The 14,953-nt window shown below is 34.9% G+C and overlaps 1 protein-coding gene and 1 long non-coding RNA gene across 2 annotated transcripts; both read right to left on the reverse strand.

Moving 5' to 3' along the window:
- Positions 1-1,224: 1,224 nt before the first annotated feature.
- On the reverse strand, positions 1,225-1,722 carry LOC130993890 (F-box/kelch-repeat protein At5g26960-like). The gene has a single exon (XM_057918926.1). It carries the CDS (start codon positions 1,720-1,722, stop codon positions 1,225-1,227), a length of 498 nt encoding a protein of 165 aa, XP_057774909.1.
- Positions 1,723-6,191: 4,469 nt separating this feature from the next.
- Positions 6,192-8,122, reverse strand: LOC130995600 (uncharacterized). Its single transcript, XR_009092215.1, has 3 exons — positions 7,978-8,122; positions 6,770-6,966; positions 6,192-6,620 (listed from the first exon to the last, which is right to left on the reverse strand). It is a non-coding gene; the product is annotated as an uncharacterized LOC130995600 (long non-coding RNA).
- Positions 8,123-14,953: the final 6,831 nt, after the last annotated feature.

The raw sequence follows: 14,953 nt of genomic DNA on the forward strand, positions 1-14,953 counted from the left end.
CTCTCGTATTGTAAACCACTTTCGGATTTGCTACTCCATATAATAAGACATATAAGCTAGAATTTGAATTCACGAGTATAGAAAAATTTTATTATGGACCCATTAACTTTAAGGAAGGCTTAACAACCAAATGAAGCAAATTAATTACTTTAGAATGTATTCATTTTAGTTATAAATTTATCATAAAAGTTAAAAAAATAAAATAAAAAACATTATCTCTTTAAATCCATCATTCCTTATACCTCATTTTCTATTAAAACAAAAGTTAAACCTTTCTTATTCCTCTTTTCTCATTTCAAGGAGAGATAATATTACACATCAATACGATAATATTATCTTTCATTGAAGTGAAAAGGAGGAACAAAAAAATAAAAATTATTTTTTTATAAAAAGATAAGGGATAAGTCAAGAAAGATTTAAAGGCGATTCTTTTTTCCTCATTTTATTGTGATAAATTTACAATCAAAGTGAACACATTTTTATTATTTAATTAATGTATTTTGACTTAAAGATTTATGATTTAACCACAACTCCGTTAACAAAACAAGATTATGTACATTTTTCGTGTCAATAAAAAACATAATAGCAAATATAGTTGTCACTTCTATTTAATATCAGTTTCTTATTATCAAATTTACATGAAAAATCGAATTAGAAAGATTATTTAATTATTTATTTTTGGAGGAAGGCTATATTAATGGCCCAATTTCTCATAATCCACCCAATCCATCCACATTCCCCAATAAACATGAAAACGGGGAACAAATGTTGACCAAAATTGCTTAAAGAAATGTTTACAGTGGATGTATTAGATTTGATGGTTCTTACGTTCTCACATATAATGTAGTTCTCTATAGAACCATACCATCTTAAAATATAAGGAAAAGTAGCAATTTAATCTCGATCATAGACACTCATATGACCCCTAGCACCCTATACTCAAGATTCGATCAATCAGGTCCTTCATATTTCAAATTGGGTGCAATCAACCCCCTCATGATGACAATCAAGAGATGTTGTTTGTCAATTTTGTTTTTAGGGTTAAGTATTAAATACGCTCCTAACATAGAGACCCTTATCACGTCTAGCACCCTATGGTCGAGGTCGGTTAAACTAAAACCCTGAAAGTCCTTAATTTCGTGCAATTACCCCATCCAACTTAACGGCCGTTTGACATCATTAGGGCAAAGGGTATAATTGCACCAAATTAAGAACTTCGGGAGTTTAGATGAACCCAAGTCGAGTATAGGGTGTTATACGTAATACGAGTATCTTCTCGTCGACCGCAGTGGCGGCGAACTTCTTCCTCAAAAAGGTCATCTTGGTTGTCCTTGTCCACGTGTCGCACTGAAGCATCGCCATCCGGTCGATGATGTATATTTTCCGGCCAATTGATACCAATCGAAAATGCGAGAAGAGAGAGAAAACAAGGACGCTGTAGAAGAGGGTTTGGTGGCGGAGGTGGAAGGCGAGGGAGTTGAGGAGGTAGGTCCAGCGGCAACAGACGGAAGGGGGAGAAGGGAGGGTGAAGTGAGGGACTCCAGAGAGGCATTCTAGGACAAGGTTATTGGAGAGGCTCGAAATGGTGGTGTCGGCACCGCCGATAGTGGTGGTGGAGAGGGCGGAGGGGTTGTGGGGCTTCTGGGGGTTGGGGAAGCAGGATTTCATCAGCCATGAGAAGTGTCGGGAGGGGCACGAGTCAGAGCTCGATGCTGCTGACATCGATGTTGTGGCGGCGGTGGCGGTGGAGACGTGTTTTTGGCGAGCTTGGCAAAGAAGAAGGCGTGGGTCCCACCACCAACGAAATAAAAATAAAATAAAATAAAAAAGTTAAAATAATTAACGGTGTTAAACGGCCGTTAAGTCGGAGGGGCTAATTGCATGAAATTATGGACTTCAGGGGTTTAGTTGAATCTACCTCAACCATATGGCGCTAGACGTGACAAGGGCCTCTATGTTAGGGACGTATTTGATACTTAACCCTTGTTTTTATTACTTTGTGCGTTCAAGATGGACAACGAGGACACGGTAAGCCGTTGCAAGGAGTGTTGCCACCCTTATAAAAGAGGCTATGATCTACGTTTGCCACCACCTCACCCCCGCCCACATGGACTACTGTCGTTCTCTCTGGATCACCTGTTCCGCCTTGGTCACCTTAGCCTCCGACGAGCCCACCACATCCACCGTCGTCCTCCTTCCCCCTTTTGCACCAAACCTAGGCCTAGGTCTCCCCCTTCTCTTCACCAACCCTCTATCTCTGCCCCCAGCCTCCTCCCAATAGGAACAACAACCGATTTGGTGGAAGAAGCCACTGGATGTCCCCCACATCCTTTTAGACTCGAGCTTCACTTCCTCATCACCGCACAATGCAAGAGCCCATTTAACCTACTCCACCACCCTTTCCCAAACCTCATCCGTTTGGAATTGGGACAATTTCTAGCCCCTCTGTCCATGCCCTCTTCCGAGCACTTTGACCAGCTCCGCAACGCTGCCACTCATAGTAATTTTGATGACGATCGCTACACCGATAATAACATCAACAACAAAGCTTCCTTCTTAACATCTGAGCACTACCAAAACCTCTTCACCGATGATCAACCCAAGCACTTTACGATGGGGTGTCCAACTACTCCTTTTTTTCGTACTACTCTAACAACATCTACTTGAGGCCACCATTGCCCAAGAAAGGGTCGAGCTTGAAACGGTGGGAGAGCGAGGAGAAAACAAAGAGAGCGGAGGTGCAGTGCAATGAATGTGGCCGAGTTCTTCGTCATCTTCGCTTGGAGTAATAATAGGATGAGAAGGTTGTTTTTAGAGTTATGAGAAATTACATCCCTAGCTCCCACTTAAATGTTAAGTGGGACCTACAAAATAATAAAATAAAAATTGACAAACGACATTTATTGGCCGTCGGCAAGAGGGGCTTGATTGCACCCAATTTGAAACATGAGTGACTTGATTGATCAAATTTTGAGTATAGGGTACCACATGCCATAAGGGCGTCTATGATATGGGTTAAATTCAACTTTTCTCTAAAATATAAAATATAAACCATGTAAAATGTTTGAATTTCGAAACTTAAATTTTTAGTTTTCTATGCTATTTGAACCCATGACCTTAAATTCATCCAACAAAGTGATGAATCAACCGTAAATCTTAATGATTTAAGAGCTGAAAATGGTTCTCGATTTATATTTTAAAATGAGTTTTTATTTTAGCCCCCCTATACACACGCATACACATACACATGTTATCTTTCGTAAGATAGTGTGTAACTTTGGGTGAGAGAGAGAGAGAGTGAGAGAGAGAGAGAGAAATGATTAAGTGAGAATGCTATCTTTCGTAAGAATAAGACTTGATATGAATAAGGCAGTATATAAGGTTGAATCAGTCGCTTGTAATGCACGAATAATTATTCAAACTCGGGTTCGAATCCTAAAGGGAGCGAAATTTCACCAATTAACTGATATCGTGCATTACAGGCAACTTAGTCAACACTATATACTGGTTAATTCGTTATTCTGATTCTAACGAAAATAATCATTATCACAATAACCTTATCATATATATACAAGAGAGCTAAAATAAAAATACCTCTTAAAATATAAAATACGAACTATTTTCAGTCATTTGATCATCAAGATTTACAGTTGATCCATCACCTTGTTGGACGAATTCATAGTCCTGAGTTCAAATCCCATAGGTAGCGAGAATTTTAATTTTCATAATTCAAACATTTATACAACGAATTCATATGTGTTCTACATAGAATTTATACATTTACATACGATTTTTATTAGTTTAAATCTCAACCGTTAGATTATGAGTAGATCAATGATGTAAATCTATTCATATTTTATACACTAAGAGCTATTTTTAGCCTAGTTATCCCCTATATATAAAAAGGTTGGTTATTATAAGAATTGTATTTATTGTGAGAATGTAAGAACATGACTTCATTGGACGTTCAAAGTTACTGCATTCGTAGTGAAATTTACAACATTCGAAAAAGATGAATTTTTTGCTCATTCCAGGATTCGAACTCAGGTGTTGCATTCATCAATCAAGATGTTGTATCCATCGTAGATCATAATGATCAAAAGGTTGAGAATGATTCTCCGTTCACATTTTAAATACTTATATATATATATATGGAAGAGTTTAGTGGATCAAAGAACACTAAATATTCAAATAATAGAGAACAAATCTCAGCCGTTAATCTTATCTAATCTAACGGTCAGCATTTATTCACGCTATATTCAACAAATTTTTATGTTGAACATATAGGTGGTCGAACCCCAAAACCCCCAAAAATTCAGTATATTTTGATGAACGTTCAACGAAATGACTGATATTTTTAAATACAGTTTGATGAACATGGGCGTGTTCGTGTTCTCCATTGAACGCGACCCTATATATATATATGAGAAAGTTCAATAGAAACACAAATATTTTCAGAGAAAGAAGACCAAATCTCATGCGTTGATCTTATCTAATCTAGCGGTCAGCGTCCGTTCGTTTAACGTTCAACGATGTTCAACCGCATTTACTGACATGTTCAATATTTCTCCATTCTCTACTTATATATATGTTTCTATGGAACTTAACCCTATATATATATATATATATATATAGAGGTGGGCTAAAATAAAAACAGTATTTTTTGTATAAAATAGGAACCGATCTCAGCCATTGATTTGTCAAGATCCTACTGCCATAATTAATCCCAATTGATAACCTATGTTTACACGTCTAGATGCTGAGAGGATAGGGATGTCATTTCAATTATTCATTATTGGTTACCATATCTTATTTAATTACTCACATATTATTGCCATATCAAATCAAATCTTCACACCGTAGATAAATTTGGACTTCACTTTTTTATATAGATGCAAAACACAGAGCAGATCAAAAATTCAATAAATCAAAAATTAAATTGAACAAATCGAAAATTAAATTGCATGAGTTACCTGTTGACAGATCGAAAATTAAGTTGTATGAATTGCGTTTTGATACAGCATGAATTGAAAATTAAATTGTATGCATTACGTGTTGATATAACACGAATCGAAAATTATTTTAATTTGCATTACGTGTTGTTAAAATAATTCATGCAATCAATTGTGTGATTCATTACTCGTGTGAATATAATAGCCATATTAATTATAAATTACGTTTTGATACAGCACGAATTGAAAATTAAATTGTATGCATTACTTATTGATGCAGCACGAATCGAAAATTAAATTGTATGCATTACGTATTGATGCAGCACGAATCGATCGTCTTGTTCTGACTCACGTAATTGCGGGAAGGTAGTTGACAAAGAGAGCGACGAGGAGTGACTACCACTACTGCGTTGTCAATTCATTATCTCATTGCTATTGAACAATTTTTCGTTTTTCACATTTCAATCTTAGACATTGGGTTTTTGGATATTTTTGATGCTTTGAAAAAAAAAAAAAACTTCCATTGATTATGACTGTTGTTGTTAACTATTTAGTTTGAATTAAGCTCTTATACTGTGGAACCATTAGATATGTGGCAGTCCTTAAATTCCTATGTAACAAGCATTGAATCATTATAAGTTAGTATTTACATCTCTTCACAACAACAAAAATTAATAAAAAATAAAAACTAGAGATCAATTCATGCCGATGAACTCAAATATTCATGCAATTGTATGTAACAAATGTACCACATGTGCCGCCAATTCATACCAGTTCCTCGATTATTAATATATTTTTCACAGTCACACACAATTGAATTGTCGATATACTTTAAAAAACCCCCAATAAAAAAATGAACTTGACGCTGAATGAATTACTAACATATCAGTTTTTTATAACGTGCATTAATGTTTATGAATCTAAGAATTATTAGTTTGACGTTATTTGAGTGTTTTAGCTTATACTTCTTATTAAATTTTGTGTGTCATACATTGATATTCAGTTCATGTCCTACAATGATAATTCGGTCCACTTTAGTTAATGATCGATGCAATTGCCTCACTGCTATATCTCCAACTCAAATCTAATTCGTATAAACAAGGGAAGTAGTTCACCCCATAGTTAGTACTTCATACAAAAAACCATGGACAATATTTCATACTTTGTAACCTATTAGTTTGTGCATTTTATCTTCGTAAACTGAAAATATTCAATCTTTATTACTTCGTACAAAATAAATGACCACACATTCATCATAATTTCATAATGTACTAAATAATCTAGAATAATCAACAACATTCGTCAAAACCTCCAATGTATCACTAAGAATTCAATTTACCACACCAAATGCGAAACCAAAGCACAAATAAGTCTGTAACTATCCATCACCCAGTAGTTAAGCTTCTCGGGTAGATCCTGGATAGGAAGATCCAACAAACAATTAAATCCTAATGTCGCCACTGCTTTTGATGCTCGTTCAACAAGGACGACTAATCTTCTGGACGTCTGACAACCCACTCCTTGTAATTCACCATCACCGCTTTGCGCTTCTCGTTCCTTGTCTTTTTTATAACAGCGACGGTAGACCTCCAACATCAACCGAAGTGTCTGAATTATCTTCACCAGACTGCTTTGCAACCTTCATTTCTTTACTCTTTTTCAAAACTCCTAATTCATTCAAACAACTAAATAATTCAAAAAATACACAAACTTAACCAAAAACATATAACCACATAATGCAAAAATTCAAGTACCACCTAAATATAGAAAAAAAGTACAACCTTAACCACTCTTAAATTAATAACAGTTTAACATACCGTCTATCATTGCAAGCTTCAACTCTGTTAACAATGGGTCATTCCTATGCTTAGTTCGTGCTGCATAAAGATGAGGAATTGTATCTCCTTGCATAAAACAAACTTGATACTGGACAAGTCACATAAACAAACCTTCACTTGTCTGTCTATTGTATCTCCCGAATTACTATACCTTTTCCCCTTTTTTGGGCACATTGCTGCAATTCACGCGCAAATTTCTTTCGTTATGCACACATATTGTGGCTTCACAGAACCTCAAAGATATAAATTTATCACACTCACACAAACGCATATCTAATATCAGTTGGGTTCACACTCATCACCCACGCAAACTTGTATCCATTTCTAATCAATTACTACCTAATGAGCTGGCAATCATCAGCTAAACAATCAGAATACACAAAACAGATGTCAATTCAGACACGACACAAAATATTTTCAGAATACAACATGGTTCACGCTAATAAAGTTCGTATATGCAATTTCATAATTATGGATTCATACAACATCTAAAATTGATTCAAGGCCAACATGTAAGAGTGATTCATACAACAAATTAATATCAAGAACAAAACTGATTCATAATTAATATCAGTAATTCAAAAAACTCATAATTTAGCAATATCTTCCTTTGAACGGGTTCACACAAAGTACATAACTCTAATTCATGGTTGCAATTCTGGTAAAACACATATATGTTCATGAACAAATGATGTCCCAATTCACATTGTGGACATCATCAGATAATGATTACACAAATGAATATTATTAAATTCGCATTAATACACCCGAAAATCATCATTGTGACATGTCATCTACAAAAAAAAGGGGAAACACCAGAAAATAAACCCAAAGTTTCGATTAATTCATATATTACGATCTCAGAGATCTCAAGAATACACATATATTGAAAAAAGAAATAACAAACCTAATAGAAAAGTTGCAATTAGACGAATTCCTTAAAAAAAACTGATATGTGTAGATCCACTACAAAAAATAAAATGACATCTCACACAACATTGTTCTGACACCAATTAATCTGTTTATTAAATTATAAATCTGACAAAACCATTTAAACTAACAAACTAATTCATGCGAATTAAAAATTGTACAAGTACAGTCCATGAATCAAGCAAACATGCAAATTCATAAGCAAATATACAAATACTTTAAACCATTAGAGAAATCGCACATCACAACTCACTCACCGGAGCTCTTCGATTTCGTCTTCACCATTAAAACATGAGATTAGTTTCGCCTACTTTTTTGGGGTTATAAATTTATGTTCTCTGCGGAATGAATCTGCAGACGAAATATGAAGAAAATTGCCTGCAAAAAATGGTAGAAACTAAACCCTAAAATGATTCATTTTATTGATTTTAAATTAATTCTCCATAGCAATCATATAAAATCTGATTTTCCTTATTTATTGAGCACAATTTTCGGGGAATAATTGTTGCAGATAAACATTCGAAAAATACTATACCAAAAAAGCCCTTGTAAAAAACTTTGGTGTGAATCATACGTATATGACCTTCGAACTAAATAGCTAAATAATTCACAATCTCAACCGTCCAGATTTTTAGATCAAGGGTTAAGATTAGTTCCTATTTTATACACTAAGGGGTGTTTTCACCCTAGCCCTCCCCTATATATATATATATATATATATAGGGGAGGGCTAAAATAAGTACACTTCTTAAGATATAAAATTAGAATAATTTTCAGTCCTTAGATCATCAAGATCTACGGTTGATTCATCATCTTGTTGGATGAATTCATGGTCCTGTGTTCGAATCTCAAAGGTAGCAAATATTTATTTTTTGCAATTCATATCTTTATACAACGAATTCATACGTGTTCTACATAAAATTCATACATTTTTCCTAGTTCTTATTTCTTATTTTAAGAGGTGCTCTCACAGTTATTTCTTATTTACTGACATGTTCAATGTTTCTCCATTCTCTACTTATATATATGTTTCTATGGAACTTAACCCTATATATATAGGGGTAGGCTAGAATAAAAACATATTTGTTTGTATAAACTATAAACGAATTAAAATGTATGAATTCTATATAGAACACGTATGAATTGGTTGTGTAATTGTATGAATTGCGAAAGATAAATTTTTCGCTACCTTTGGGATTCGAACTCAGGACCCGAATTCATCCAACAAGGTGATGAATCAACCGTAGATCTTGATGATCTAAGGGCTGAAAATTGTTCCTATTTTATACAAAAAAATATATTTTTATTCTAGCCCTCCCCTATATATATATATATATAAGCGCAGTCTGTTGGTAAGACGCTTTCCCTCCAACCAATAGGTCGGGGGTTCGAGTCACCCTAGGAGCTAGAGCGTGAGTGGGTTTTTTCCTTTCTTTGGTTGTAACAAATTTAAAATATATATATATATATATATATATATATATATATATATATATATATATATATATATAGGGTTGAGATCTATAAAGAATCCCCTTAGAGTAAAGATTAAAGAATAAATCATGTCCACTTATTTGATCAAATCTAACGGTTCCAGATTTACACCTTTTAAATTGTTTAATAATTCAATATATTACTCTCTTCCTTATTTGCAGCCACGGAGGGGTAAATGTGTATATTTGTGCATCATCAATCTTCCATATCCCTAATTTTCCTCCACATTCCATATTATTTTCGTTCCTATCTAAACCATTCACACTCTCTCTGCCATCTCTTTCTCTTTCTTCCGCGCCATCTCACACTTTCTCGCAGCTTCCGCCTCCGTCTATCGCCACGGCCACCACCTCGACACCTTTTCTATTGTTGACTGAACATCACCGGCGGAGCCGTCTCCATAGTCCATGCCCTAGCAACCCCATTGTCTGTCTCTCTCTCCACTCTCTCTTTCTCTTTCTCGTTGTTTTCGACGCTGCGAGGCGCTACCGCCCTCCCTCTGCCGCCCTCCGTCGTCCGTCGCAGGCGAAGCCACTACCACCGGCCGTGCCACCTCTTGTAAAAAGATCTTCACCGCCGCCGCCTCTAGATGTTTGTTCTTCAAAAAATTTCAGCCGTTATTCACGCTAATTTTTCGTTAGTTCTGATATTTGTCTTTCGATGTCTCATGGATTTCCCCTTTTTGTGTAATTCATTTGTTTGTATTTTTGGTGGCTCTTTTATGTAATTACCTCGAGGTTTGGCTCACAAATTGTTTCATATGATGTGTTTGAGGGAATTAAGGTTTGTAGCTACAATTCTCTGAATTTTGCGAGGAAACTCAGCAAAGACATTTATTGTTGGATTGCATACTATGGATTGCTGGTTTAATTTCGTTGAGTGCTGGGAAAAATTGTTCATTTCTTGTTTTGCATTGAATATTCGTTATAAATTCAATAAATTGTGTAGTTTATTCTTAAATTTTCTATGTATATTCATTAACTTTTGTAGTTTATTCAAATAAATCTGATCTTTATTATGTGTGGTCATGTCATATTTGTTTATTATTCACAATTTATGAGTATCATATAAATTATTCAACAAACTTTATTCCTTATTCACATAATTAAATATGAGTTTTATTCGATAAATCTTGAACAAAATTCAGATACGATTATTCATGAAAAATGCTACTTTATTCAACAAAATAGTTTCCTTATTCACAATTTATGAGTATCATATAAATTATTCAGTAAACTTTATTCCTTATTCACATAAATATGATTGTTATTCGATAAATCTTGAACAAAATTCATATACGATTATTCATGAAAAATGCTACTTTATTCAACAAAATAGTTTCCTTACTCACAATTTATGAGTATCATATAAATTATTCAGCAAACTATTATCTTTATTCAGATACATATGATTTTTATTCAAAAACGATATATTCATGAATAATGTTACTTTATTCAACTAATATTTTTCTTATTCATAATTTATGAGTAACAGTTACGTTATTCATCAAATTAGTATCCCTATTCACAAAAATGTAATTCTTATTTTGGTACGTTTTGAACAATATTCAAATACAATATAATTATTTATTATCACACAAAGAACCAAATTAATATGTACAGGTTTTGAAATAATGACGAAAATAAAATGCTACATGAATTACTAAAAAATATCGTGATTGCATTAGTTAAATAATACAAATATAATGAATAAATACAAAAATTCATTACATATCTAATTATTTGTTTTTGAAATAATATCGTAATTGCACATTATTTAATCTAAAAAAGAAATAAAATTAAGGGTTAATTACGCCAAAAACCATGAACTATACCTCCATTTCCAAATTTACCATGAACTTTGTTTTTTATCAGCAATTCCATGAATTTAAAGGGTTGATCAATTTTTCCATGACTTTCAAAAATCCCCAAATTGAATGCTGACATGGCATCGCCGGCAATGACATGGCATCGCCGGAACCGAATCAAAACGACGCCGTTTAGTTGGGGGGTAAAACGACGTCGTTTTGAGCCCCAACCATGCCTCATAGCCGGGAAATTCACTAGACGTCATCGGGACCGCTTGGCGGTGGGAGGAGGGAGTCTGCTGCTCGCTGGAGTCAGATTTTCGCGGCGGTGGGAGGAGGGAGGCGGTCCTAGGGCCACATCTTCGCCACCAGGTCGTGCGCCACCGCCGCCGCGATTCTGAAATTAAGATCTGTGGCGCGGCGCCGGTGGTGGGAGGAGGGAGGCGGTCCTAGAGTTTCAATTTGGGGGTGGGAGGAGGGAGGGAGACGGCGGCTCCATGTGCTGTTGTTAGGTCGCAGGTCGGATCTGTTGTCGCGCCGGGCTGGGAAAAGGAGAGCCAAAGGCGGCGAACTCAATTTCAAGCGACAAGAAGAAGAAGAGCAGAAACGAACCGCATGAATTCGTGTTTTGTGAGGTCTGTAAATTGAACCACAACCACGGCCGCTGCCACAATTATTTGCCAAGCCACAAAAATTCGCTTTCCAGCCTTCTCTCGCGCTTCCAATCGAAGCTCTCCGACGACGTCAACCCACAAAAATTCGCTTTCCGATGCCGATCCTTCCCGAGCTCGCGTACCAGAATCGCCTCTGGTGCGTGTTCTGCAATTGCGACATTGTTGAGCTCGATAGCCAATTCGCTTGGTCGGTAACTCGAGAATTTTGCATCAATTCGTTGCTTTGATTTTCCAGATGTTAATTGTTTTGGTTCTGTAATGTGTTTGAGGCGGTCCTAGGGTTTCAATTTGGGGGTGGGAGGAGGGAGGGAGACGGTGGATCTAGCGTGGTGGCGCGAGGGGGAAGATGAAGGCGGCGGATCTGGTGTGGTGGTGGGAGAACGCAGCAGAGGGCAGCGGCATAGGGTGGCTGATCTGGAGATGGTGGTGGAGAAGGGTGGCAGGGCGGCGGCGGCAGAGGGCAGTGCCCTGTCGGCGCCATGTCAGCCCGTAGTTGCCATGTGTCAATTTTCAGTCATAGTAGGCACCATGTCGGCGCCATGCCAGCTCGTAATTGCCATCTCAGCTCGGAGCTTCACCGGAGCAAAAAAGCATGGAAAAATTGATCAACCCTTTAAATTCATGGAATTGCTGATAAAAAACAAAGTTCATGGTAAATTTGGAAATGGAGGTATAGTTCATGGTTTTTGGCGTAATTAACCCTAAAATTAATGAACATTTAAATAAAATATTTGATTTTTTAATGATATTTGTCTACAATTGCAAGATATGTTCACTGCATTTAAAAAATAATTTTTGAAATACAAAAACAAATACTACGAACAACTAAACCCAGCCAAAAAAGAAAAAAAAATAGATAATTAATCATTCTAAAATTGCAGTAACACGTCAATTCAGGAACAAAAATATTAATATTTATTGTATTACCTTAAAGATAGATATGTACCATATCTTCCCAAAAATAAATAGATTATGTATGACTTAAATATAGACATAATCGGTTACAATAAAGGATGATTACGAAATTAACCTTTTTCAATTAAAAAATAACTTAATATCCAAAAAAACATGATCCGTTAGATTGATTTATTTTAATGCTCAAGATTCATTCTTCATTCTCTTTGCATTTAGCTTTCTTTTTTGATCCCTTCCCTATATATATATATATGAGAATGGCTAAAATAAGAGCATTTCTTAAGATATAAAATAAGAATCATTTTCAGCCCTTAGATCATCAAGATCTACGGTTGATTCGTAATCATGTTGGATGGATTTATGGTCCTGAGTTCGAATTCTAAAGGTAATCAAAAATTTATTTTTCACAATTCATACCTTTATACAACAAATTCATACGTGTTCTACATAAAATTCATACATTAAAAATTGCTCTTATTTCTTATTTTAAGATGTTCTCTCACGGTAGTCCACACACACACACATATATATATATATATATATATATATATATATATATATATATATAGGGGAGGGCTATTCAAAAAACTACCCTTAGACTATAAAATAGGAATAAATCATGACCATAGATCTAGAGTGATGAGGAGTAATATATGCGGAACAGATGAATGACGTTACCAAGGGAATCACGGGGAGCAGCGAGATGGATCTCGCCAGAGGAATCATCTTTAGCAGAGGAATCGTATTCGCCAGGGGAATCACACCCGCCAGAGGAATCGATCTCGCCAGAGGAATGGTTTTCACCAGCGGAATCACCAAGACGCAGGGAAATCTCCCGCGTAAAGGCGATTTTACCATTATGCCCCTGACCACGCAGGACGCATGCTCCGGTGCTGATTTTACTATTTTACCCTCCATATGTAATCTATAAATAACGCCATGCGTGCTCATTTGTACTTACGCTATCTTTTACATTCAATACAGCAGCTTTTCTCTCGTTCGAGCATTCCGATTACTTCCTTTATCTTCTCCGATCAATCGCAACTAGGTATAACTCACGATCCATTCACAATTCACCGATTAGTTAGATATCCACCCTCTCTTGTTTCACCATAGAGTAATTTAAGGGTTCAGATTTGATCTTTTCAATTTCACGAAATTCGCAACAATTGTCTTTATAATTCATACGCGTATTAATTGAAGGATAAAATAGGTATTGGAAGTCTGACCTTCCGTTTTTAACAATACAGACCACAAATTGCGCCTCATTAATTTAGGAAATTAAGATTTGTTATGATTGACACCAGAGTGCTTGAACTATATCATTGATTTAGTGTATCAAAACAAATTTTCAATATAATCAATTAACGCAAACCGGATGGGTTTTAATAGTGTACACATGACGAATTATACGTATGAATTAATAGTGTATACATGACGAACTATACGTGTCAGTTATATAATTTACATGATTCATGCCAAAGACAATAATTCATGCTAGTTCAAGAATTAAAAAAAATAATGAATAAGTCTGAATTAAAAAAAAACAATGAATAAGTCTGAATTAAAAGTGTACCCATGACGAACTATACGTGAATCATGTGAATTAGAACATAGATTAAAAGGTATGGCAGAACATAGACAATAATTCATACTGGTTCAGGAATAAAATAAATAATGAATAAGTCTGAATTAAAAGTATACTCATGACGAACTATACGTGAATCATGTGAATTAGAACATAGATTAAAAATAACAAATAGATTTACGAATTATAACCAACGTTCGTGTGAATTATATAGTACATAGTCAGTATGAATTTCTACAACCATAAAGTAAATTAAATGAATTCTTATACACCATAAAATAAAAAATAAGAAAAAAAAATCAAATAATTAACATGAATCCCTAAAATCAAGGAATAATTAATTACATTCAAAGTCAAATTACCATCATATCCTACTATAAAATGGCGTGTATGATAGGGCTTATATTTAGGATTAATCTAGGCCATCAAATTTAATAAATCCAAGGGATTATATTGGTTCCTATTATATAGCCTAAGAACTGTTTTTATTTTAGCCTCTCCCTATATATATATATATATATATATATATATATATATATATATATATATATATATATATAGTTAATTGCATATAATATCACGAACTTTGTCCGAAATCCATTTTCCCCACAATCTTTAAAAAATTCATTTTTTATCAAATATTTTGACATTTGTTCGATTTCCCCATGATTTTTTTTCTTATGACCGGAAAAACTACATAGCAGTGACGTTGATTTAATTTTACACGTAACACTGACGTGGAATATGTATGAATT

This window comes from Salvia miltiorrhiza, chromosome 7 (genome assembly GCF_028751815.1).
Source record: "Salvia miltiorrhiza cultivar Shanhuang (shh) chromosome 7, IMPLAD_Smil_shh, whole genome shotgun sequence".
Taxonomy (NCBI): domain Eukaryota; kingdom Viridiplantae; phylum Streptophyta; class Magnoliopsida; order Lamiales; family Lamiaceae; genus Salvia; species Salvia miltiorrhiza.

What these genes read in the sequence shown, in the direction of transcription:
- LOC130993890 (XM_057918926.1), bottom strand. Translation starts at nt 1,722, where the DNA reads ATGTCAGCAGCATCGAGCTCTGACTCGTGCCCCTCCCGACACTTCTCA.